Below are 27,525 nucleotides of genomic sequence, written 5' to 3' on the forward strand. Positions count from 1 at the left end.
ATCACACAGTTCCTCATTGATTTTGCTTGCTGGAAGCTGGCTGGGAAGGTTGCAAATGGTGATCACATGACCGTGGGATGCTGCAACCATCATAAGTGTGAGCTGGTTGCCAAGTGCCTGGATCACGATCATATGACCATGGGGGGGCGCTGCAACAGTTGTAAGTGTGAGGACCAGTCGTAAGTAGCTTTTTTCAGCACTGTTGTAACTTTGAACGATCACTAAACAAATGGTCATTAAGCGAGGACTACCTGTAAAACCTCTCCCTGGGAGGCAATTTCATGGCCCTGGGGCTATGACAATAGAGCCCCTTGTCTTGGGTGGCAATAATCTTCCAGTCCTGAAAAGATCTGAAGAGGATGGTTAGCTGACCTCTGGGAATAGACGTGGCATCAGCCATCATTGTTTTGAACTGGGCTGGCAAGCAAATGAGCAACCGGTGCTGTTGCTGCTGTTGCACACCCACACATGTTCTCACTTCCTCCCCACCCATCAGAAGTGGAGATTGCATTCACGCTAAAGTGTGACGGAATGTGAGAGATTGTGGGGAAGCTGGGAAAGGAATATAAGATAGATATAAACAGATATAAACAATCAAGAGAGAGTTGATAGCCGAGCTCATAAATGGCAACTCAGCCCAGGTGGGAAGAAGCATTTCAGATCCTCCAGAGACTCCACCTTAATGAACTCACTGTAAATCCGCCTGCAATTTCCAAGTTTCTGTCTTCACTCTAGACTAGCATTAAAGATTCCTTACTGAAATCTGTGTAGTTCTTGCTCCCTTACCTGCCTGCTTCTTGACACAAAACTAGAGGAATCCTTCGCAACGTTCTCCTCTTCATTTCTCCTGCAGCCCATTGGGCTATCACTGACAAGAAGAATCACTTCTGAATGAGGTCCCATTCCTATAGCAGCCCCCCTGTCAGTGATGCTCTTGGACTCCCCCGACCGCCGGTCCAAGTGAGTTGTTCTGCCCCTGGTGAACCTCACGCACACGGGATGGTCCGCTGCTTCTGAAGCATTTACTAGCCCCCCAAGCCCCTGCCAACCTCCCCTGCCCTTCTGATGCGGGGGGGAGGGGGCTCCAACTTTCAAAATCCCTAGGCAGCTTGGCCTTTCGTCCTCTGGCTGGAAAGAGCTGATATATATCCTTAAAAATCCACCTCCCCCTCACAATTCAGCCTGCCATTCTGTGTTTCATTACCCCAAAATACGTCCCTTTTGATGACATTCGTAGCTTGAATGTATCCAGGATATACATACGTTACACCCCCTTCACCTGTCCCTCCTTTTCCCAGGCCGTTTTGCTCCCTCTTACAGCACGCTGACTGGATGACGTACTTCGCGAACGTCCCTTATAAGTAGCTACTTCTGCCTGGAGAATTGGATACTCAGATAAAAAAGGAGTTACACCTATGAATATCATTGACTCTGAATAAGGGCAATATTTCAGTAATCACAGAATAAGGAGGTACAATCCGAGGAGTTTCTGACCTGCTCTGCTGAAGAGGCCGCATCTCGCGCTTCCCGGTGACGGTTTGGTGCCCTTTCCGTCTGCCTCCAACTAGACCAGCAGAACAAACCAGGAAGGCTCACGGAATCATGATTTGTTTAACATTACATACAAGCCAGGATCCCTCACTTGTAGCTGTTTTAATAAGGGGCTATTCCTGTTTAATTTAATTATTCTCGTATTTCGCACTTGTGGTTTATTTATGCAATATTATTCTAGCCAGAGGAGAAGAGGAACTCAAGACGGACGGCCTTTTTCCTATTATTTAAGCATATTCTTTCAGATTATCTTGTATTCTTATTCTTCATTTAGGATACTGTTAACAGTATGTCACTACAAGGGGAAAGTAGTGGTGGTAGCATATTTTTCAAACTGCGGCATTTCCTGTATGATATTCTATTTGTCGTATTACCTATGTGCTTCAAGGATATGTTTTGAGACTGGGGGGAGGCTCACTTTCCCACTGCTGCGTAATCCTGGGTATTTACTCTGACTGGCCTTTATCTGTCTGAGATTACCACGCATGTGGGGTGTGCCATAAATAGCTTCCAAGGAGCTTTCTTTGTTCCGGATAGTAAAGCGCACGCATGAAAGAACCGTCTTACAATACCAACAGCCTTGGAAATCCTGTCAACACCCTGATAATCTCCTTTTGCAGAATCCCACCAGCCAAATAGTACACCTGAAATACTCAGACTCTTGGTCTGGAGATTAATTCATTGCTTATGAAACTTCCCCCCACATGTGGAGTTGCTATAATATTTGCAACCTTATTCCAATTCCACCTCTTCCACCTATTTAGACGTCCTTCTCTAGAAGCTGTAAGAGAGCAAATACCTCCAGTTTATAGTCCTCCAACTACTATATTTAGGGCTGCTGTATCTGGGCTGCAATACTTCAAATGGCCACAGGATGGCAACACATCAGAATTAGAATTGGCAGCGTCGCCTTGCTGCCATCTAGTGGGCTTCTGGATGTTTGCAGCCCAGATGCAGGAGCCCTAGATTCCTTCCCTGCACAGTGCCCTCTAGACCAGCGTGCGGACATGACCCTTTATATTATGTCATTTTTCACAGAGTTAGTCGATCCACTCTCGTTTTTTAAGCTTTAGGGAGACAGAAAAAAGCTTGTTTTCCTCATTTTAAGCTATTGAAGCCCTTCACGTAGAAGTCAGCAATATAGATTGATCCTAGGCTTATGGGGAGAGAGGGTGAGAACAGCAGTTCACTGATTTGATTAATCTAATACTCATTAATATAAGATTTCTCGGTCGCATTGATAAACGCAGTTCCCCCGCTTGCAGTAGGTGCTCACGTGGTCCCCTGAAGCGATTAAACTTACAGAACTACAATACCCAGCAGGCTGGCTTGCCCAGAAGCCCTTCTCTTTTGTTCCTGTGCAATACGGTGCACCTCCTCGGTTTCCCAACTCCCACATTTCCGCCTTTCTGGCGGTGCCCAATTAAGATTAAGTCCTTGTTCATGGATTCATTCGGCAGCGGGGGGTGTCTCGTATTTTCCTACCGCCAACATGGAATTCCAAATATTACTTGCTTGGAAGGTAGAGAGCCAAGTCCATCTGAAGGTGGCCTTTTAAAAAAATAAATGTAAGAAACTGGCCCTTTTTGCTCTGGGGAAACAGATTTTTGCTCCTCCGATTCTCTTCATCCAAGATTTCTGTACCTTCAAGAGAGCGGAAACAGCGTTCTGACACTTTCACGAGCATACCATCAAAGGTCCCTCTCCCTTTGCTGTTTCCAGTATTTTCAACAAAAGGATTACAGCAGTGTTGTCCAAACTTGGCCACTTTAAGATGAGTGGACTTCAACTCCAAGAATTCCCCGGCCAGCCATGCTGGCTGGGGAATTCTGGGAGTTGAAGTCCACTCATCTTAAAGTGGCCAAGTTTGGACAACACTGGATTACAGTATCTGGACAGCAGCGATGCATGTTCTGGCTGGCCTGAGATGAGCGAGAGCGCTCCCACTTCTCTAACTTACGTGTGACAGCCTTTTTTCCTTGTACGGAGCATCCAGGCTTGATTTTCTACCCGAAATCTTAGTCTGGAGACACTTTGAATAGTCATTCAAGTTGGACTTTTAAACGGGTGTAGAAGGTGTATCCTGCACCCAGTGAATGTGCTGCGCCTCTAATTGCCACTTCACTTGCCTGCAAATATTCCATACTCTGTGAGTTATCCCTGTTCCTTTCCAGATTTGTCCCTTTAATTCTCCTCAGTCTTAAACTTTATTGTTCACCCCACCCAAAAACAAACCAACCACAGGCAAATGATTAGATCTTCTCACTTAAGGCTAATATAGACTAAGGATTTGTAATTTTGCAGTTAACATTCTCAATACTTTCAGGGAAACACTGAAAATGCTAGGACTGGAAGCAACAAACTTCATACCTCCTCCCCAGAAAATGCAGGAGAAAGAAGATCGGGCATTCGTGGCTTGGAATGGCACAAACAGAAGGTTCACATTTAAAAGCAAAGGCGTTGGCTGGAGTTCTTGCACGGGCTCCTTAACCCTTTCCTTAGTCCGAGCTCAGAGAGGTTTCGTCCTCGGGGGCTCGCTTCTAGCCCGGGTTGTTGCTGCAGAGAGCTGAGGCCCTGCGGCATCGGGCTCCCGGGTCACACAGCAGCCAACCAGGCACACTTTTAGGGAGATGCCCACCATGGAGAAGAGGCCTGATTCTCTATGAAAGGGTCTTATTCTCTTTTAAAATGAACCAGATTGCTAATGACCAGCCCCCATGTCGGTCAGCAAAGTCTGCCGGCTAACCATGCCGTTCTATAAAGAAATACCTCCTTTTGTGGGTCCTGGATCTTCCTGCATTGAGTTTTAATGGATTATCCATTCTGATTTTTTAAACAAAAAAAAGGGGGGGGACTTCTCTTGCATAAATATTAAAAACCTCAGTCAAGTTTTTTATGAACTACCTTTGTTCCAAACTAAAAAGAGAGTACTGACCCTTTTTGGAGGGGGACCTTTTCTAAATGCCTCAGCAGTTTAGTTGCCCTTCACTGTAGCTTTTCCCAGTCTATAAAATTATTTTCCAGGAAGGCAGAAGCAAAGACGCCATCCAGTTTCTCTGCCCTTTCCCCGTATTTCTTTGAGGACCCTCCTGTCCAATGACCCCAGAGCCTCGGTCAATTTTCTGTTTTGAGAAAGAAAAAAAGAAGCTTTTGTTCTTTTCCTCGGTATTCCTTGTGGTATGATTCTCGAAGGGCCTCTTCCCCCGCCATCAATCGCCTGCGTTTCTTTTTTCCAAAGTTGGCGCTTCTCTACGTTCTCTTCCTTCCAACGTTCTGAAGGGCCTTAACAGTGTTGCCTTTCCCATTCGTTTTTGATTTTGCTGATCCCCTCTTTTTGGGGAAACTTGAGCCTTTAAAATGAAACGTGACTTTGCGGACTCCTTTGGCAAATTTTATTTATTTATTTGTTTGTTTGTTTGTTCGTTCGTTCAATTTGTGCAGCTGCCCACCTCGAATATATGGACCGCTCACAACAATTAAGGAACCCTTGAGGAGCTCCTAACAGCCAGAATTTAGAGTATTTCTGTATTTTGTTCTATTGTTACAACTCAGTGCTGGAAAGATTCCTTTTCATGTTGTGAGAGAAGTAACAGAATATATATATTTTTTCCTTTAAGAATGCTTGTGAAATATAAAATGATCTCTCTGGTCTGCACACTGGACCTCTGCATATTAGCAGCTAATGCCTTAATGTAACACCAGCTCTGGCAAATAATTGTCCTTGTCCCAGCTAACCATTCTATTACTTTTGTTGGTGCAACTAATGTAAGAGAAGCATTCGGGGGTAGTGATTTCTTTCCTTCCTTCCTTCCTTCCTTCCTTCCTTCCTTCCTTCCTTCCATCCATCTGCCTGCCTGCCTGCCTGCCTTCCATCTTCCTCCCTCCCTCCCTCCCTCCCTCCCTCCCTTCCTTCCTTCCCTTTCTTGTACAGATATTTCATGAACTATCCCCAGAATACTTCTCTTGTATTAGTCACCCTAACAGATTTAAGTAACAATATGTCAAAACCTTTGAATTCTAGTAAGAAGCGGACCCGATCCACAACCTCCAGTCACAGGTATCTGGAACAAGCCATGATAAATATCACATGCATCATAATATCATTGTGCAAATCATATGAAGTATGCAATCTGACATGAATTATACAATTTGTAGCATCTGTGTGGTGGTGTCCTAACACATGATGTCACTTGTCTACTCATGGATGCTCCCCATGCAACTGGAAAACACCAAGCTGCGGAAGATGACGTTCAATATTTGGGAGACTTACTTATCTTCTGGTACTATCTCTATCCTCTTGCTCTTTCCCCCTTTTCCCTGCCCAATTAGGACGTGCCTACGAAACTAGTGGCGAAAGCGGTTCCCCTGCCGATGACTGTCCGTGGCCACTGGTTCCTGAGCCCACGGACCGAGTACACAGTTGCTGTCCAGACGGCATCAAAGCAAGTTGACGGGGATTACACGGTTTCAGAATGGAGCGAGATTATAGAATTCTGTACAGCAGGTGAGGCATCTGCTTTCCAGATCCAGCCCGTGGCAAAGGAGCAGCTTGTGAGAAATGAACAGCTGTTGAAAGAAGCAGAATCCAGAGTGCCCACTTTGTGACCGGGAACTGAGAACGGAGTCTGTCAGGAGAAACAAAGGAGTGGGATGCGTAAGAAGAGTGTGTGGAGGGCAAGCAGGGGGAGGGTCAAGGATGAAGGGGTGCTGGATTAAAGGGGACTGGATACAGAAGTGAGTGACCGGGGTGAAAAAATTACATTGACAAATAGATAAAGAAGAGTGAAAGACAAAAGGAAGATCAAGGAAGTCATACTTGGACAAAGCCGATGAAATCCTGAAAGAGAGAGGGAGGGAGAGAGTTGAGAGATTTAGAGAACAAAAGGCGATGTATGAGTCAGTGCATGGGCACAGTGGAAGCAAGAGGAAAACACAAAGTATAATAAATAATGTTGCTGTTATAAATAATGTTCCTTTTTCTTTTCTCTCCACCTTTCTTTCTTTTCCTTACTGTTTCTCACTCTTTTTCTGCACTTTGCATCATGTTGCTTACCCTGAAGGAGAATAATGTGATGGTTAAATAGGGATGTATGTAGGCATGTTTGTCTGTTGCTAGCTTTTGGGTCCCTGTTGATAATAGCACCATCAGTCATCTGTTTTGGAGCAATGGTGCTTTGTCCTCACTAGCAAAATACTTTGTGTTCACAGATTATTCCAAGGTTCACTTAACACAACTTTTGGAAAAAGCAGAAGTGATTGCAGGGCGCATGCTTAAATTTTCAGTCTTTTATCGGAATCAGCACAAAGAATACTTTGACTACATCAGGTAAGAGACGGCAAAAAGATCCAACTTTTCAAAGATGCATCATTCCATGCAGAGCAGATAGAAACACGGCCTTCCCCACTGATAAGTAACAAGGAAGCACTCAGCACACCAGAACTAGCGGCAGCACATTTATTAATTAGCACCACTTATTTATAAGTGTTATCTATGGTAAGCTACTGTAAGTAGCAAGTTGTGTTCTTCTGTAGATTTAGTTCCATTATTCCTAAAATCTAATAAAGCAAAGCAGTCTTACTAGATACGACTTTAAAAATATGAAAGGCAAGTATTCATGACGTAGCAACTCTGATCTCCAGGAAAGAATCAACCACAATCTATAGTCTTAGAGTCACTTCATGGCCCATTTCCTGCCTTCCTCCTTCCCTGCACTCCGTCGGCCACTTTCTTCCTCTCTGCTTCCTATGCCCTCTGAATTCAGCATCCCCTTCATGTTCTCTTCCTTCTTCAGCTCTTGCCCGGAGCCTCATCCCTCTCCATGCCTCTCGCTTCTTCCTCTTTCTCACAGACTAGCCGGGAGACACGGCAGAGTTGTTCTAGCTATAGTGACCTGGCTGAATGGGTCTGTTCCCTCCCTGCTCCTCTTCTTCCTCTTCCTTCACTTCAGCCCCTTGGACTTAAAGATTTTTGTTCTCTCAAATAAGTATTAAAACCCTTGCTAACTCATCCAAGTAAGAGGTTCCTCCCTGTTGCTTCTCCATTGGCCCTTTTGATTTAAAATGTGTTGACCTAGCTTGAGCCCAGCAGTCACTGGAGCATTAAAACCATCATTCTGGTGGAAACAAACATCTAGAATGAAGTGAAGTGCAGGTGTTTTCTGGCCCGGTTGGGTTGTGGGTTTCATGTGCAAGTGGATGAGGAGTTATATGTCTTTCTGGGAGCCTGCTAGCAATCTTCTGAACAAGGGTTGTTCATGTGGATATTCCCCTGTCTTGCTGGTGCCAGCCTGGAAGACTGGGAGGGAGCTGAACGTCGCCTTTACTTCGCAAGGATAACTGAAAGTGAGGCAGTGAGCATCCCACTGCTAAAGGCAGCACAGCCACCTCATTAGAAGGTGCTCAGCTTCTCGGCATCCCCGCTCTTTACAACCACCCCTCGCCATCCAAGGCTTTACTCCAGTTTCTGGATAAATGCATAGCTAAGGTGCTTCCTACAACTAGGAATGCAGAACATAATTTATGGGTAGACTCCACCCTCCCTCAGAAGTACATCTTGTTGATTCCCCATCCAGCAATTGAGTCTAGATGCCAGGCCACCAACTCTGAAAAACGCTGGCATAGGATTAGCTCAACTGGCCACTGAGGGTCGCTGTGCTGCCATTCAAAAAGGGCTTTTGGCCCCTCCTTGTGGCCTAAAGTGGTTCATCTCAAGTTTTAATGATGTTCATCTCAAGTTTCACAGTTAGCACACTTACTCTGAGATGTAAAATCCACAATCTTGTTTCTGAAAAATTAAAAAAGGCACAAGTTTTGAGCAGATAAACCTCAACTAAAGTTTGCTTCACATCTACACATGGAAAGTGCAGAAGAAGGCTGGGATAGAACTAGAAATTGTCCTATGACATCAAATCCTCCCCCTTTGCCCTTATGGGACTGTTTAGCTTTGTTGACAAGCCTCTGACTATTGACATGGCACAATCTGTAGCCATCTGTCCTATTCCAGTGACTCTTAGGAAGGGAGGTGACTGAAGTGGATTCAGTGTAGTATCGATGGTTGCAACTTTCAAATTATACTTTCTGTTCTAAAAAAAAGACGGGTGTCCCCTGGGCTGCTTTTTGTCTCTCACCCAGCATCACACCCTGCCTAAAATTAGAGGCCCTCTCCAACGAACACAGGCACCTCACTGACGTCCCGTGAGTCAGATATTGTCTCTGCTTGCATCTGCATTTACCCATTTCTCTCCATAAATGCAAAAGGTATGGGGGTGCTGGGGGCGACCTAAGGGCATCTGCATGCTCCTTCACAGTCAGGGCTCGCTAATGCCACCACAGAAGTAAAACGTTCCCCATCCTTTACTTCTAGGGAGCAGCATGGAAGCGTCCTCCAGCCTTCAGTTAAGGATAACAGTGGCAGTCATGGCTCTCCTATCAGTGGGAAGCTGGAGGGGATCTTCTTTAGCTGCAACACTGAATTCAACACCGGAAAGCCCCCCCAAGATTCGCCTTACGGAAGATACAGGTTTGAAGTTGCAGCCGAGAAACTTTTCAACCCAAACAGTAACTTGTACTTCGGGGACTTCTACTGCATGTACACGGCCTACCACTACGTCATTCTTGTGCTTGCCCCAGTCGGCTCGCTGGGGGACGAATTCTGTAAGCAGCGCCTCCCTCAGCTGAACTTGCAGGATAACAAATTTCTGACCTGCACTGAAGAAGACGGGGTCATGGTTTACCACCACGCACAAGATGTCATCTTGGAAGTGATTTACACTGACCCGGTAAATCTCTCCCTCGGCACAGTGGCGGAAATTACCGGCCATCAACTAATGAGCTTGTCCACTGCCAACGCTAAGAAAGATCCAAGCTGCAAGACGTGTAACATCAGTGTGGGACGTTAATTGCAACCTCTGCCCTTCCTTAGGAACCTCCTGTTGCCTATTCCCATTGTCAGCCATTCACAACAGACGCATGAATAAGGCCATTCTTCCCAGAAGCAAGCACCGGTGGTCCGATTCTTCGATCATTCTTCTACGAGCAGAGCTACATGTTCCAGCCAGTGTGGGGCAGCTCCCTGAGTCACGCCCTGTGAGATATCTTTTCCCCCTCCCGCCCTACAGCCTTTCAGGCAAGCATGCTGACCTGTGTGATTTTCGTCCCCTCCGCTTGTACGCTCTCCCTGCTCCAGCTGGATGCCGCTGGCGGGCGCACAGGACGGGATCGCACTGACGCGCAGGTCAGCGCGGCCCCGTGTCATGGGGAAGAAAGGGGAAGAGCTCCGCACGGACACAGTATTATCTGCAGCCGCCCTGTGTAGCATGTAGTTCTGCCCTTGGTATTTCTTCCCACCTCCCTTCCCTTCTGCTTTCAACTGTTCAAAATCTTGGGTTTTTTTTTTTAATGTTTGGTTTTTTTCTAGCAACCATTTACATACCTAGGTGCTGCAATTGGTGTTAATTTGTCCCCCCTCTCTCCATACTGCCAAATGTAACAAATCTATATAAACAAGCTTGAGTGAAATAAAAGATTCCTGGCTTCTAAATGGTATTTAAATATGCATTCATTTTAACCTACTGAACAACTTAACTGGAATATTTCTAAACAGCATGAACAGGTGTAACTGCAGCATGACTAACTCTCACAGCCTAGAAAAAAAATGTCAGCACTTCCAATGTGTTGTTTGACAGTGTTATTTATGTTATTTATATGAGCTAACAAACAAACAGAAGACCTGTGTTCCATCATAATAGAAAAATATTTTATTTGTACTGTTGTATAAAATATTATACAATCATATAGAATATATAGATGGCATTTTAATAGCAACTGTACACATGTCATGAAACCATTTTCCCTTATCAAAGATGTAGTTTGTAAACTTCAAATACTTGTGTATCTGTTCCTGTTGCTCTTACATGAGTTTTAATTAAAACAGATTTATGAAGGAGACCATTCTGATTCAGTTATAAATGATGCAGCCAACGACACAGAAACATCAATTGTCATAGAAACAAACAAACATACAAACAAAAGAAATCTACTTAGTTTAGTAATGGGACATGGTCCTTTCCCAAACCGTTAAAAGGTTTCCCCCCCTTTTTTAGAAATCATGCTTCGACTTTACATATAGCGACATACAGACAAGGTTGGTGGGTAACAGAATTCGTCAAACGCCTTCCTTTATTACACAAAAGCAGAAAGAGCAGAAGGACCATCTTTGCCTTTTGCATGCAGCTCTGCGTCCTGGGGGGGGGGTCTCTCCCTGGGCTTCTCTCACCATTTCTGGTGGTCTGAAATCGTCCCCTCCACCGCTGAACTTCCCGCTTGGCACCTGTCCTGGCGCACCTCTCTCTTTACCTGTGGGAAGCCTCCTTCATCCATGCACCAGAGCTGAAGAGCAAAGGCAACGCCTCTGTTTTTCGTGTCATTATTACCAAAAGATAAACCCAAAACGCTAAAGACAGTACGCATCTCCTCCTGGAGGTCTTCTTTAAATCTGGTTGCCATTAAACCTGTGTCTCGTGGTAAGTGTCCTGACTGTCAACCTCTGACTCAACCGTGCTCCATTTAGAAGTGACCTATTGTAAGCTGCAAGAATAACTTCTTTTCACTTATAAAGTATGATCCTTTTTAACATCAAGATGGCAGAAAACCAGCCATGTATATATTCTATCCTACAGTAAACCAAATAAAAAAACAGAAGCCCAACCATCCATCATTCATAACCATGACACTTAGATTAAATATCTGCATACATCATAATGCAATGAACTATTATCACTATAACAGTATCTTGGCGATCATCACACGTGAAATATTAAGATCCTACAAAGTGCATGCTTTCAAACAAGCTTTGGTAATCATAAAAAGCAACATTTTATAGCATTGTGCTACAGAAAAGTGCTACACAAATAAAGATTGGAATGCACCACCATTCATTTTGTTTCATTTTGGTACTATCAACCAAGTCCTGGAGCTCTCTCCTTAAGAGGATGGGGTAGCTTGTAATTCCTTACCTTGAAATGTATTAGCTATTCTTTCCTGTTTAAGGGTTTTTTTCCCCCTCATAAATGCCCAATTTTCCTCCTTAAAAACTGTGCCTTTTCAAAATAAATTGATTTTTACTACTTACTCTCTGCAGTAACCTTATGCTAAATAAGTCTGCTTAGCCCCACGACCTTTTCCTGATTAATCTGCATCCTTCTGAACTCGCCCCTTGTGTTTGGTGTGCATGGAAAGGTCAAAGCAGAAATGCCACAGGAATTAAAATGAGAGAAGTGTTTGGTCTTATCTCTGTTAATCGTATTAAATCTCCTTGGGCCAAGAGTGATCAGAAGGGAACGAGTAGCTACTGTCTTCATTTTCGGCACACTGGAGCCTCACAAAACCTTGCCATACCTCAGTGGAGTTCAAACTCCTTCTATGAAACCTTTCCTACTATCTCAATATCTGTTGTACATTCCTTACGATAACTTGAAAGTGATTACTTTGGTGAACGAATACCCCGTTTTTCACAGATATCAGATAGGAAGACCACTATGCAGACAGCATTTTTTTTAGCTCCTTGCATAAATACATTACTCTGGAAACAGATGGTGGGCCATAACATCTGACATGTTGGTCAAAACGTGTTCAATTTATTTATTTTTAATCCACCAGAATAAAATGGATATATTTTATTATTGTTAGCCACCCAGAGTCACTGGTCTAAGATGGGCAGCTACATAAATTGGACAAATAAATAAATAAATAAATAAATGAAATACATATGTTGTTATTTAAATATAGGATGGGTCATCATTCTTCAAATCCACACACTTCTGACCCATGGAACATTTATCTTTTATTCCTAAGATCAACATATACTAGGAATAGAACTGGTGTGTAACATTACAACCAGAATTGCACCAAATCACCTCTCATTTTAATACTTGCTTCAAAAATAGTATATAGCTAAACAAACGTCTCTATTGTTCTGCTAGCATCACTTCTCTTTTGCTCCTTGGCGCAGCTACTTCTTGATGCCTTTTTTGTTATCCAGGGACCTCATCGGCTCCGTGGCCACTTCATGCTATTGGCTGTGGCAGCCCATGTGTCTCTGTTTAGCTGATGAGCAAAGTAGCATCACAACATGAATCAGAAAACACACACAAATGGACACGCCCGACAGGGCTAAAGAGAAGCGTGGAGAGATAAGATCCAAAATCACAATGAAAGGTAATGTTGAGAGAAGAACCATGTCAAAGTATCTTTCTACTGAGTGTGGAAAGCCAACAACAGGCATCAAAATATTGCAGGATTCGAGTTTTGTAGCCTTTCAAAAGATCTGACTGATGAGGAGCATACAGCTTGTGAAGGTGAGTGACTCTTGCTGGTGCTTCTAGCTACATCACAATCGAAGTATCCAGAACCTGACAAGGCCCTTGTCATGATCTATCCCAAGAAGGAGACAGCTCCCACCAGTAAGGTAGTCAAAGTTGCTGTGTCTTAAAAACTGTTTCGCTGCTTTTCTAGAAACAATTTCTACATCAAAACATATTTACCCACCAAACCAATTCCAACCATCATTGGTGAGAGATTTTTTTCTGGAAAATGCAAGGTAAAATAACTTTAAAATAATGGGATATTCTAACTTCTGTTCTTATAGGCATTCTCATCTTGAGCACTCCTCCATATTGAGTGTCTCCTCAAAGAATTCTCAGCCTTGGCCATGTTAGGTGGGGAATTCTGGGAACTGAAGGTATCTGGGGTAGGGAGTACTCATTTAGTGGAAGACTCTGTATCTGACCTTATCATTCATGTCTTAGCATTGTTGTCTAATTGATTATAACTAGTTCTGGGTATCAAAACACAGGTCTAAAGTTCCAAAGATACTCTAAACAAGTATCTTCTTGACATCTTGGTCTACAACTGTCATAGTATTCAGGAATGATGGGAGTTTAATCCAACCCATCATCAAGACACAAGGATGGGGAAGGTTGTGACAGACTAGTATCACAAGCAAACTTTGCCATGTATGTATTCATAACTAAAATAGCTCCACTAACATGCTTGATAGAGCAATCAACTCCCTCCCCCCCTTACCCTTCCATATCTGGATGACCTTCTCCTAATGTAATATCAAAGGTTAGCCCTGAGCCATTCAAAAGCAGCCAATAACTCAACGATTCCCAATTATAAAGGGAGCAACATGCATGCCAACATGCGCAGTGCCAAAACAGAACATATTTCTACAGCTGGGGGTGCAGGATGAACCTCCCCAACTTGCAGGAATTGTTTTAAAACTCCAACCAGCCCTTCTCCAAACCCTCCTGTTGACCTCCTGCCTCTGCGGAACCCTGGCACTTGGAACAGGATGTGGTGTACAGAGTCACAAAGATGACCTTGGAGAGGCTAGACAGAGATGATGGTTGAAAAAACACGCGTAAAGCCTGGGAAACAGACCAAGCTTCAGAAAGAGACTCAGACTGGCTCTTCCCTATTTCACTAGAGTATAAGAGGGAGGGGAAAACTCAGCCAGGTATTCAAAATTCTGTCACTTGAGCCTCTCTCAATAAAGGAGGGTTCAGTCAAACGTGGAATCTGTTTCCTGACCTGGACTACCTCAAAGGACCAACCCATGGGCACACGTCCCTTGGCTGGCAACTGGCAGCAACAAAGCTGAAGAGGAAACAATGGGTCACTCTCTTGCTTCACTTCCACCTCTGGCCTCACCAAGAGCAGAAACTGAGCTCTCCACACTGAATTCCCTCCCCACTACGAAGCCTTGGGGCTTCCGGAATCGCCTTTCAGTCATTCCTTTCCCGTGGCCAATTTTCAGTGCAAGAGGAAGAGAAAATGAAACAAGGGTGAGCAAGAACTTGGGTGTGGGAGGACAGGGAGAGGATAATGTGGGAAGAGAAGAGGGAAAGCCCACACTCCATACCCCCCAGGCAGGATCTTCTAAACCACAGGTGAGGAAACTGCAGTATAGACCTTCAGATGGCATTAGACCATCTCTGGCCATTTGCAGAGTGGATGGGGCTGATGGAATTTGGTATCCAGAAACTTCCCACATGCAGCTTAAGCCCAAAGAAGAATGGCTCCTTCCTAGTTTTACGGAACCGATGGGGTGGGAGGGTTTCCCCAAGTCTTGGCTCTGGGATGGAAGAGAATTAGTCAGCACACCTACATGCACACTTAAGCTCACACACATACGCAAATATATTTTTAGATCCCCCAAGTCATCATGGAGGCTAGATAAGCCACACTTCTAATACGTTTGCTTCAGCAGAGTGGTTTCTACTGTAAGCCTGAGCCAATTCTATAGAGCCAGAAAGCAGCATTGGAGTGACCGAGAGAGAAACTGGTCCACTTTTCACTACATTTTCCCCATAAGTCCATGGTTTCATACGCTTAGTAGCCATGATAGTGCAATTTACAGAGAACTACCATGTTGAACTTTCCAGCACTCAGCCAAAACTAGTTGTACAATTTTGTGCAAATTCAGGAACCTGGGCTAAAGGGCTACCACTAATCTTGTCAACTGCCTGCAGAGGTAATATTTCAGAAGATAATCTGTTCTTTCAATAAGAAGTAGTACAGAAGCCCATCCAGCTGTTTTCCAAACGATGCCCTCCCTGCCTGACATGAACAATTCCTGTTCTGGGTGCTTCTCCACCACTTCACTGCCTGCACTGTACAGTCTACACGTCTTTGTAGCATCCAAAACCTTCCCCACAATCCACGAGTGGCAGAGCAGAACAACCTTACAAGACCACACAGTTTCACTTTGGGAAGGAGGCATCTCTTGAACTCTGATTGACCCAAGAGTCTAACTAACTCCTGTGCCTCTGCAGGCCAGGAAAATCTGTGCAGATGAGTTTCCAAATGCTGGGATTCTCAGTACAACCACTCAAAAGGCATTATGTCCTCATCCATCCATCCCTCTTTAATGGTAAGAAAAGTCAGAAGAAGTGGTAAAACACAGAACACAGATATCCAGGTGCCCATAACAGAGAGGGGAATTGCAATATAAACACTTCAGCTGGATAAACACAAAACCGATCCAGCTTCTGCAACAGCCTCACCCCAAAAGTCTCTCTACAGCAAGCTGAACCCTGCAAATAACTGCATTTCCAAAATTTCTTCCAATGTGCAGAGAAGAACAGTTCACCCACCCTGTTAAAAATTATTGCATAATTAGTCCTGGGGACTGAGAAATAGTCTCATAGCCCAAATGCTCACAACTGGCCCTTGAACATTTTTGTAAGAATTATTGTGAAAATTTCAGTAAGCATTGCTCATATCTTTGCATCAAGAGCACCAAGTGCGGCCTTCTTATTTTCACCAAAGAGGAAAAGGGAGATGGAGAAAAGGTTAAGATTCTCCACAGCTGAATTCTGTACTTTAGCACCATGTATTCTGGTTGGCAATTGCTGCCATGGGCATCCCCAGTGGGACAAGACGGGAAGTGGCATCACCACGCAAACAGTGCAGATTGTTTAACCGGCATCAGGTGACTGACCCAAATTACACAATTCATGACATCATGATGAGTAGGACAGCATTACAGCTTCTACCAGATGTCAGAGCTTGCTGTTGTTACTTGCATGGAATTACAACATACGTGCCCACAGCCTTGGTGAGAGGCAGGCAGTGGGTGATACCAAGATTCCCGAACTGGCCCTCCCACAAGATTCACTGAATCTTGGAAAGTTTCAATGATCCCATACAAAATCCCATGAGATTTCAAAGCCAGAATGGCAAAAATCTCACAAGAGGTTTGTCATTTCATGGTTCTCGTGTGAAATCTCACGAGACCTCGGGGTGAGATTGCTGGACTGTCACAGGACTGGGAGAGATTGGAGGGGAGGTGCCCAGGCCGTTGTGCAAGACTGTGAAATGAATTCTGAGGCTTTAAAAGGTTAATTGAACTGGGATTTCATTATCATGAAATTCTGCCCTTCAAAAATTGATATTTTGGGCATACCCACAAAGCTCAGCTGTATAGACACAGGCTTCCCTTTGGAAAGCACAGATCAAAGAAATAGCTCATCTTGTTTGCTCCTTTGCCCTGCCAATGTTTTGAGCTTAGTCGTCCAAACTATGGTATCCAGATACTTTGGACATCAAGCATCCAAAATATGTCCCAGCAGAGCTTCGAGAGGCCCAGGGGGCTTCCCAAGACACCTCCTGAAATTGCATAGGGCTGCTGCTTCCCTTTGGCTCAGCAACAAAGCTGAAAGGTGAAGGTCCAGGTAAAAACAGACTCTGGAAGTAGGAGACAACTCACAGGGAAGGTCCTGCCATCCATTCAGTCCCTCCTTCCTTGTGCGGCCTCACACCTGCTCAAAGACCTTTCTCCTGTGCTCCCCTGCAGCATTATCACCTTAAGGAAGGGCAACAGAAAACCACTGCGTAGAAAGATCCAGGTGTTCTCTTCCCTGGCATCAGGAAGTTTTACTGTTGCAACCCACCGGCTTCAGATGGTTTTGGAGACATCATGCTTGCTGATGAGGACCTCCAGGAGGCGAAGTTTGGCCTTGATGTGCTTGTACTCCAAATACTCTTCTGACATGGGGATCCGATCTTCCTTCTGGGGACTCCTGCAAAACAGCAAAATGAACATTCAGACTTCAGGGACAAAGCAGCAAGGATTCACCACGTCCTTCTGACCAGGACACTAAGTTTTCATTACTTTCAGTGATGGCTCATTTCTTTGGTCAGAGAAGTTTGGAGATGGCAGATGTGTAGGCAAAATCCAAAACAGACTGAGGTAAATATCTGCAATCCCTCCAGGCACAGGAGGTTTAGGGACTTATTTGCAAAAGTTACTCTCAAGAGATTAAAAGGCTACAACCTGATGGTATACAATCCCACTTTCTCTTTTATCATGCTATTTTCATCATCTGAGACCTTCTTTCTTTTAGTGATGGCATGTATATGTTGCTAACAAAGACTGCAAATCCTCAAGAGGGCTGGGTTGAGCTTTTGCTGACCCACAAGGAGACGATTCCTGACCAACCCTCTACTCCCTGCTGTCCCCAAGGAGGAAAAGGTATCATCTTGAGAAAGTGGGAAGATGGAACAAATAATGGGAGCCATTGTTGTGCCAATAATATCCTCAAAAATCACTACAGACTGGAATAGATTCATGGAGATTTTTCCCCCACCAGAGATGATGGTGGGAAAACCAGTTCTCACTGATGTACACATAAGAACTGATGCTACACATATACACCAAGTGAAACTGATTTCTTTCATGGTAAGTAAACAGAGTCACCCATAGTTTGCAAAAGAGCTACCTATTCTAGGCATAAATGTGAGGCACCTACTTAATACGATTCTTCCTAGGCATTATATTTAGCAAGGGGTTCTTTCTTATTGGTGCCCCCAATTTCAGAAGCCCATTCGTCAAGCACACAAAAGGAGGTCTTCTCCTGAACTGCTCCCATGCTATGGAACCTGCTCTCTTGGATGTTGTGCATTGCTGCAAAGCTAGGGAGACTTTGTCTTCTGTTAGATCTTTGAGTTGATAGTTGAGGATGTTACATTATTTATGGATTTCAACTGTTTCCTATTATTTTTTTCTACCTGAGGGCCCTAGTGGCACTAAAGGTAGGGCAGAAATTGAAACGAGCCAGTATTACAAAGGCTATTTTCATCTAGCTTCTTTTCAGAAGATTACTGAAGTTGCCCTCATTTGTAAATGGCATGCAAAAACATCCTGCAGAATGATTTGGACAATCTCCAAAGTGTGTGTTGTGACTTCAGTGCCCTCCTAACAGTTGCTCACACCCTCTGAGGATAAACCCTTTTTCATTTCCAGGAGCACCAAATACCTACGCTGAAAGAACCTCTCTGTAAGAATCATCACTCCTTTCTATTCAACGCATATGCTAAATGGGTACCTGCTGATCTTATGCAGTTCAGGAATCAAAATTTTTGGAATCTAAAGGTGCAGTCTACCTCCAGTTTCAACAAAGAAAAAAAGGATGTTTTCCTCTGTTACCATAAGGCTGGAAAATACTAACAAGTCTTGGCCTTTGCAATGACGCCTCAGACCCAGAAAAAAATTCCTCTGGTGAACCATTATCTTGGGAAGGTTTACAATGGCTTAGATCAGGGTCTGCCCACCCATAGTGTTGAGATTCAACATGCATACAACTCCCTTACCTTCCTGTTTGTCTAAAGAACTCTTCCTCAAATTCCCGCAATACTTTCCTTATCCTTTTCTTGTCAGCTCTAGTTTCTCGGAGATGTTCTAGAAGCACAGGCCTACAAAAGAAGAACTGGAATTTCAAGATCTGAATGATTTGAAAACTCATACGGTGAAAGATGGTTGAGCAAATCAGGGCTCAAGAGATGCATGCAACATGAAAGGTTTCCCCCTGTAGATTCTTCTGGAGCAGGATGCGCCCAACTGTGCATGAGAAAATTTTGCTTATCCAGTTCCCAGTAAGTTCAAAACTATGTTGTAAAATATGTACAACAGTTGGTACAGCCAACTTGTCCAAAAGCAGTAAGAGAAGATGCATTTACGCCAATTCTACAGATTTGCACTGTGCCCTGTGATCACTTTGAACATATACCCTGGAAATAATCCCAAAAGCAGTTGGTCGCACTTTTCCCTACCCTTTGACACCTTTCCTAAAATATTCCCTGACACCAACAGGTGCATCATAATTTCATCAAGGGAAAGTCAGCACTCACATAGTGGCCTCGTGTAAATTGGACATTGAGAGGGCAGGCTGTCTGATCGCTTTCTTTTCATCCAGAGGTGAAACAAAGGCAGGCTCATTCTCCTCATCCGAGTGGCCCGTCTGTGCCTCAGGGGGCCAATGGAGAGACCCAGTGGAGCTGCTCTGTGGAGGTTCTTCATCAGAATCTTCCTCCTCCTGCTTGGAACAGGGAACAACAGTTATCAGAGTCTCTCCCTGCCCGCACATCTTTCACAATGAAGAAGACTAACACATTAATTCCAGAGGGCAGAAATTACATGAATAAACAGATTGGCTTGGTTGGTTGGTTGTATTTAAGTGTTAGAAAAGTCGGTTGGCCAAGGCTTTCCTCAGAATAGAAGCTGCAGACACTTATTCAAGGATCTGGTGCTGATTATCAGAAGTGAGGTGTAAACAAGCCACACTTTAGAACATTGTCTAACACCTTCCGAGATGTATTTTTGTTTTCTTTGGAACTCCTCAGTAAAGACCAACTATCCTTAATGGAATTCCTTCTGAAGAAAGAATAACTGAATGCTGTTCTCTCTCCAGGCAAGTAACTGCAATTATGTCTAAACCCCAGTGGTCACCAACAGCATGCCCACCTTCCATGACTGTAAGAATTTGACAGAGAGTACTTGGATAGTATGAACCAGTAACCCTAATCCAACTGTACTTGAAAGTATGTCCAAGTAAGTCCAGTGGGATTTACTTCCTGAAGAATAAATGTTGTGATGACAGCCTTATACATAAAACAAGAGGTAATGCACAACTTGAAGAGAGCCTGCAAGAAACATAGCCTGGTGCAGTGCATTTCTTCACACAATCCTCTTGAGACTTACAATAGTTGTAATCAAAGATGGTGTCGACAGAAGCTGCTTTATAATTCTGTATCTTTCGTAAAGAGGCTTCATCAGAGTCCTGTCTTGCTGGCTAACCTAGAAAGAAAAAGTAAGCAGCACCACATTGACTCTGGAGAAACATCTGAAATTTCTTCTTAAAAGACACAATCCATCAATAGAAGTCTCTATGTGGGCTTTTAAATTCCATTAGGAATTGAACACGAGGAACATGAGGCACAAAACCCAATGATAATTCCATGCTGATGAAATATCATTTGTCCTAATTTCAATGTGGTTTTACACTTCTGTAAGAGAAACAATAACCAGAACAGACTCTATATTTCCATTGCACACTGCGTTTCTTTTCTCCAAGAATTTAAACGTTACGAAGTGTATTTGTGACTTGGAGTATCTTGTTTCAGAGAAGCACCGCTTCCATTAGAACTTGGATTGGTGCTCCACCACTCCTTAGCAGCCAGCCGGTGCACTGTAATTCACATTCCCTGCCTGCTCCTTGCCTCTGGCAACTGCAAAACTTCTTATAACCAAATGTCAGTCAGACGTTAGGACTGGCAGCCCGTGGCCATTCCAGGCATAATCCCTGCTGTCTCCCATCACCCTCTGCAATCTTAGGGCATGATCTGCTGCCACCTCAACATCTCAGGAGAGAATCAAGCAAGTGCTAAAGCTATACGGCTGGAACTTCCAGGTGAGATGAATGATATATTTATGCCAACTTGATTTAGTTCATGTCATATCCTCAAACTGTTGGAAGAGGTTTCATAAAAGTCCTACTCTCACAGAGCTTTTATCGTCAGAAGACCGGCTGTGCTATTCTAGACAGAAAAATGGGCTTGGTACTGAGGAGAGTGGGACAGACTCTCTTGTGAACTGTTCACAAGAGACATTTAATATTCCTAGACAAAGGTGCCAGTCGTAGGCTCATCTGCACATTTTGCACATTTCTGAATGTTCTGCTCAGTTCTTAACTCAAAGATGCATCACACATTTTAAAACATATTTTGGGGGAAAGTATGCAAACACTGAGAGAAGATTCAATAAGAATATACAGTATCTAAATATCCAGATGCATTTTTGTATATGAAAACATCTGCGGATTAATGTGGAAATGGACTTGTCAATAAACATACACCAAAGGGACACGGAACCAAACCAGACTGGCATGTCCTTCTTGGCTGTCAGTCCTCAACTATAATCCATCTTCAGTTGGAGAACGTACAATACATGCATTGAGGGTTGCCACGCTAAGAGACACAAAGCCCAAATATAGACAAGGAAACACGCTCCACTAGGCGACCCATAAAAGGTCGAAATTACATTGCTGAAGAATGTAGTCAATGAGCAAAGATCCAGTAGACAAGAAATAGATAAGAGGAAGAGCTAAGCTGGTTTAATAAAGAAAAAACATAGGAGCCTTTGGCCTATAGGTGAGATGCAGCCCAGAGAAGCCTTTAGTGTGGCTTGCAGTAGGTGAAAAAATACATCTAATTGACCTTTCCTCCTCTCAAATGCTTTTCTTTCTTTGCTAGTTGTGCAGCCCTTTGAATGCAAGCTCCAAAAGCTGCTTCAAGGCACAGGGACCATGAAAATAGCATCTGCCTGCAACATCTCAAAGCAACCCACACAGCCCATCTTGCTTGCTCAGTGAAAGAGAATCATCTCTGCAGGCCAGCAACAATACTCAGGGGTTGTGTATGAATGGAAGACTGTAGATGGAAGGAAAGTATGGGAATTGTGGTGCTGGAGGAATGGTTGTGAATATGTTTGGATGGTGAAGGAGAGAGAAGGATCAAGGCAAGGCAACCCAGTATTTCAGACTGGGTTGCTCCATCTCTTCGCATTAGGTGGCAGCTCCTAGTTGACCTTTGCTGGTCTTGAAGGAGACGTTGAACCTGGTTAGGTCTGGGATGGAGACTGCCAGGAAATCCCAGATTACTGACTAAGCAGGGAAAAATTCCAGAAGGTGGCAGTGGCCAAGCACTTAGCTATTACTTTCAAGGAGAGCCCAGGAAGGTATCCATGAAGTCACCAGAGCTCATCTGGAAGGAAACTACAGTGTCCTCCTTCCTTCCTTGGCATATTAAGTATAGAACCACAGTTGGGCAGCTGAAAGAGATGCTATAGGAAAAAGGCACAAGACTACAAGGATGTGTCCATATAGTCATCAGAATCAAGTTCAGTTTGAAGATGCTTTTATTGTTCTTCCTTTCTGAGGAAGGAAGAAGTAGGTCTTTAGGCAAACCTGTCTGCAAGAGAAAGAGAGGAGGGGCAGAGAGAGAGAGGGAGAGAGAAATTAAATAGACAAAAGTTGATGCCAGGGAGTAAAAGGAAAGAGGAACCTCTGAATGGGATTTTTCTCAAGACACCAACCATGTGAGACCATGCGCTATTTCCTTGAGATTACAGAACATATTATCTTAGAATGTGACTTAATATAGTTTATTAAACATTTTTAGGAAAAGCAGGAAGGAAAGAAGGAAGGGAGGGAGGGAGGGAAGGACGGAGGGAGGGAGGAAAAATAAAGGACAAAATGGACAAAGAGGAATTTATAAGCATCACAGAATTAAGTTAAAAATTTCAGTATTTCATTGATTAGTTTTTAGTTACTGAATATACTAAATATAACTATATATCATATTGCTTTTAAAACCACCAATCATTGTTAAATAGGCAGCACAGTATAAATCTTAAAATGAGATAAAGAATTACACAGTATAAATCACAAAATGAGATTAAGATTTCTGTTTGAGCAATTAAAGACTTTATGTTAAGAGAAACCCAAATTTTGGTTGTGGCACAAGCCCATATATAGAATGATAAAAAATTGGTTTCCAAGTTGAAATAAATTCTGTGCCAAATATACTTTTCAAATATGAAGTTATTTTTGATATCAAGGCATGCTTCTACAACTTAATTAGCCTATCTTCTGCAAAAGGAACTGTATGTACTTTCCAATAGGAAGTGTGAAATAACTTTGCAGCAAGTACCGTGTACAAAGTTAGTTCAGTAGGCTCTGTCGGATATAAACTTTAGTAATATTTAATTTAAAAACAGCAGGTTGGAATGGAAATTCAGCTTTTAGAATATGTTTCATTCTATTATTTGTTATCCAAAATAGTTGAGTTTATAACATTGCCACCAAATACAGAAAAGTGAATCGACCTGATCATTGTATTTTCATTTTTTTTTTAAATGAACCATTGAAACAATATGCCAATGGTAAAACATTTAAAAATAATGTTCTTTAACTATGATATTGTGTGAATTTAATATTTTTCTTCCACTGAAATTGCCATTGTTGCATATCAATAATTGTATTTAAATTTTGCATTCGTTCGATCATAGGCTTCGGTTTCTAAGTCATATTTCACTAAAAGTATATAAATAAGACCCAGCAAATGCTCCAAATTTTGAATGCTTTCAAGTCCTCTCCCTGCAGGAGTGTGTCTCTTTTAGTTGGGTGAACATGGTAAGTTCTGTTAACAATTTCAATGTCTAAAAGATGATCCAGATCAAATTAAAATGAACTAGGGGGCACCCTATACATAATTTATAATATCAGTGGTGCTTTGGTCTCCTTCCATAAGCTGAAATAATTACTTCACTTAACAATACCAATAAAGGCTGTATATTTAAAAAGCTGTTAGAACTGAAAACTATTTGCTGATGTATCCATGTGATTTCTCAGTTTGTTACTGTCTGACCATGCCTCGTGTATGTGTATGTATGTATACACACATAAATGGATCTTCCAACCAGTTAAGGTCTTGTTCTATTTCTTGTTCACTCTATAGTGTGCTTTTCAAATGTTAAGGAACTGGCTTTGATTTGTAAAATTAATTAATTAACTAATTTAAGTGTTTTCTGGCCCTTTCATCTGAGCCATCAATTGGTGAGCTGGTACCTCTGATTAGTGTGAATGGCTATATCAGCTGCACATTTTTTTCAGGTTACCTGAAAAAAAAATGTACTCCTATCTGTTGTTCCTGTACTTGAGGAACACAACACACTTCTTGAAGAATCTGGTGGGACTGAGCAAAACGGATGTGCTTTGGGCCCACTCAATAAACAATTTCATGTATTGGGACCAAGGAAGGGGGGCCTTCTCTGTTGCTGTGCCCACCCTCTGTAGCAGCATCCCCCCAGAGATCCACGTGGCTCCCACTCTGGTGATGTTCAGAAAGTTGCCCATAGTCATCTGGAGTTGGGTAGCTTCTAAATTGTGACAGATAAATATAGGAAATGATATAGACAGATGATGAAAGATAGAGATAGATGGTAGGTAGGTAGGTAGGTAGGTAGGTAGGTAGGTAGGTAGGTAGGTAGAGAGATAGACAGACAGACAGACAGACAGATAGATAGATGATAGATGATAGAGATAGATCGATAGATCGATAGATCGATAGATAATAGAGAGAGATGAGAGAGAGAGAGAAACAGAGAGAGAAACAGAGAGATAATATAGTTGAAGAACCTATGGAACATGACTTGGTTCAAGGATGCTTGAAATACTGGACCTAACTTCAAACTGACCTTGGCACGTGAGATGGGGAAGCTCAGAAGCCATCTCCTGTTGAAAACTCTTTGTAATTGCTAACCTGAAGTTGACCTCTCTTTCTAAAGGATACTTACAGGCCGTCCATGAATACTTTCAAAATAGAGTAGGCTTTTCTGGAGACTGAGCTTTTCCAAAGCCATTTGCTTTTTTGTCATAGCCTAATTAAAAAAGAATGATTTATTTAAAAAATAAGAATCAAGTGTTTTCTTATAGAGGGAGATGGGTGTGCATATAATTAGTAGCCCCCTCCCAAATAAATTCCACACATATGGTTTGTTACTTAAGCATCACTATCTGTAAGGAAAATGCAAGGTGGAAGTCTAGGTAGGCCCCCCAAAAAACTTTCCTGATTTCAAGAAGACATTTGAATGTGTGTTTAAATAGGGGACATGAAATAGGGGAGTGATAAATCTGAGCTGCACAAATCTCTACAGCCAGGCAGTGGCAACAGAGGTTTCTGTGTCCCTTTAGTGCTGTCTGCTGGCCATCCATATTTCTGCAGCTCAAATCTGGAGGGATGCTGCAACTCAGTTATTCTGCCTAGCCAACGGGTTTTTATTGGCTGTACCAAAAGCCAGCATAACTGTTCAGGCTCCTAAGAGAACTGTAAGGGATTCCATCACTGGTCAAACTTGTAGGACTTCGTTTTAGGTAGGAGCACCAGACCTAGGCTTCAAAATAGCCATGAGATAGGAACAAACAGATACTGTGGACGGAGTGATTTTTGCTGCCAGAATCTGGCAGCAATAGTCTTATAAATCATCCCATGATTTCATCATCCCAGAGAAGGTTTGGATGAAACCAGATGGCATTTGGTGAAAGTAACTTTTTTCTTCAAGTAGCATGGGGAAAAAATATGAAGGGTTAGTGTGGATCCAGGGAGTCTCGCCCCTAAAAATCAGAGGTATGATACTCAGGAATCCCCCTTCCCCAACAAGCCAAACAAGAGCTCCAAAAGCAGAATTTATCACAAAACATGTGTTGTCTTTGCTAATGCCTATTATTATATCTTATTATTACATTTTTCTTCATCATTTATTATCATTAAGGCCTTCATGTAAAATGAAAAATCTGGGAACTCGGAGGCAGACAGGCTGTGAATGATTCTGATGATTTGCTTGCTATCCATTATATCCACAAAACATTGTTTCGAGGCCCAGGCTTCTCTCTGACTCAGCCCCCCAGGACTTAAGCCAGCAACGAAATGGAAATGGCAGGGCCTGATAGAGGTCACTCCAGCCCTTTGGCGAACCCTCCGATCCCATCGCTCAGAACAGGTGGGGGTTGCCCACCCCAGGAGGGCAGGCTGTGACCCCACGGCAGCTGGCCAGTTAGCTCGGATCCAGGAAGGAGAGGGCAACCGGAGGGCAGGAGTGTTTGTCCTGTTCTCTTTTTAATCAAGAAGAGTGCATTTTAGAAAAAACCCTGAAGGGAATGAAATAAAATAGATGTAACAGTCATTGCATGGTTTGATTCTATTTGATATTACAGTCAATTCCATCCTAAAACGTCTGGGCAGAAAGTGAAATTTAAAAATGCCCAGTGAAACAGCATTTCCACTGGTCAGGTGTCAGAGCTCTCTGTCTTCCTGACTCTTCTGAACCAGCAGAAACAGAGTTTAATTTGTCTGTTTGTTCTCTAGATCTACAGTATATCTTATCTCTTCCCCAGGAATTCAAGGCAGCTCAACCTCCTCTAATTTTCTCCTGAACAACCTTGCGAGGAAGGATGGGCCGAGAGGGAGGGACCAGCCCAGAGTCACCTCAGGCTGAAGGCAGACTTGGACTTGCATCCCCCCAGTCCTCCTAGTCCAGGCCTTCACCACTACCCCACACTGCTCAAAATAACATGCATTAACTTGCATGATTTTTAAAAGTCAGGGGCTGCATTACTTACTGCAGAATGTTGATGGGCTGAACTGTTTGACCGCTTTAAAGCTGGCTGACTGAAGGTGGTGATGACCAGCCGCCAAGCGCCTACCCGTGAAATGGCTGTAACTGCAGCTCGCTCATCGGCTTCTCTGAACAGAGGCACGGCTTTCAGTGGGCTCCGACCACGGGTTCTACAAGCTTCATTCTCCCCTGGAACCAGGACTGGATATTTTATGCAAGACCCCTCTAGGTTCATAGAATTGGGCAGACGTAGAAGTGCACATGTTCCAGTTACCTTTGTCCTTCGGGTTAGTCACATGCCAAGCACTTTTAACTAATCTGAAAATAATTTGAATTGCCTAAGAGGTAAATTTGAAGCCTCACATTCATGCTGCTAATGTGGCTTGATAATTGACTAAACAAAGAATTAAATTGGGGGGGGGGGGGGGAGAACCTAGGCAGCTAGCTTAGTTAACAGCTTGAGGATGCAGACTTCAATCGCTTTTGGAGTTCCCGGGGTCTCTCCAGTTGTACATCACAGACATGACTCTGACTTGAAAAGCGCCACAGGAGAAGCAAGTCTGTCACGTATGATGCAGCATCGTGCCACGAGTGACATACTTGTCTCGCTTTGCAGAGCGCGCAACGTCATCTTGTCTTCCACCAGATCCCAAAGAGTTTCTGCCTAAGAATCTCCAGATACAGCTCTGGACACAAAATAGGCTACAAATTGAAAATTTGAAACCCATTGTCCTGATGTAGCAAACGTTGCAACTGCCACATGAAGCCCACTAATACCCAGTTTTCTGCACAGATGTTTCATGTAATCTGTACCACTTTGGTTCTTCACTCCTGTGAGGCTTTTGCACACAGAGTGTCTGCCAGTCAATGGGAGCCTTCCACAGGAGCCTCATGAAGTGATAGGACATGACAGGAGCCACCATGCGCATGTCAAGCAAGGCCAGCAGTTAAAGATCTGAACC

General features: G+C 43.3%; 2 protein-coding genes across 7 annotated transcripts in view; one reads left to right on the forward strand and one right to left on the reverse strand.

The window, feature by feature from the left end:
• PHYHIPL (phytanoyl-CoA 2-hydroxylase interacting protein like) overlaps positions 1–9,549 on the forward strand; it is a 44,886-nt gene extending 35,337 nt beyond the window's left edge. The window contains exons 3-5 of the mRNA XM_007431837.3: positions 5,881–6,055; positions 6,760–6,877; positions 8,915–9,549. Coding sequence (XP_007431899.1) covers positions 5,881–6,055; positions 6,760–6,877; positions 8,915–9,449 — 828 coding nt within the window. The 3' untranslated portion in view covers positions 9,450–9,549. The remainder of the gene's footprint in view (positions 1–5,880; positions 6,056–6,759; positions 6,878–8,914) is intronic.
• An 843-nt stretch (positions 9,550–10,392) lies between these two features.
• The window catches only part of FAM13C (family with sequence similarity 13 member C), a 49,940-nt gene continuing 32,807 nt past the window's right edge, over positions 10,393–27,525 (reverse strand). For 2 of the 6 annotated variants that reach the window (XM_088129767.1, XM_088129764.1), the window contains exons 10-13: positions 20,093–20,188; positions 19,243–19,430; positions 18,706–18,807; positions 10,393–17,135 (exon numbers count right to left, since the gene is read on the reverse strand). In XM_088129767.1, coding sequence (XP_087985893.1) covers positions 17,012–17,135; positions 18,706–18,807; positions 19,243–19,430; positions 20,093–20,188 — 510 coding nt within the window. In that variant the 3' untranslated portion in view covers positions 10,393–17,011. Of the gene's footprint in view, positions 17,136–18,705; positions 18,808–19,242; positions 19,431–20,092; positions 20,189–24,745; positions 24,830–27,525 lie in introns of all 6 variants that reach the window. The other 4 variants (XM_088129778.1, XM_088129774.1, XM_088129765.1 and 1 more) reach the window with 4 other exon arrangements.

The sequence above is a fragment of the Python bivittatus genome, unplaced genomic scaffold (assembly GCF_059951505.1).
Source record: "Python bivittatus isolate LINGU-HERP-01145 unplaced genomic scaffold, Pbiv_v1 ctg000050_np1212, whole genome shotgun sequence".
Lineage (NCBI taxonomy): Eukaryota > Metazoa > Chordata > Lepidosauria > Squamata > Pythonidae > Python > Python bivittatus.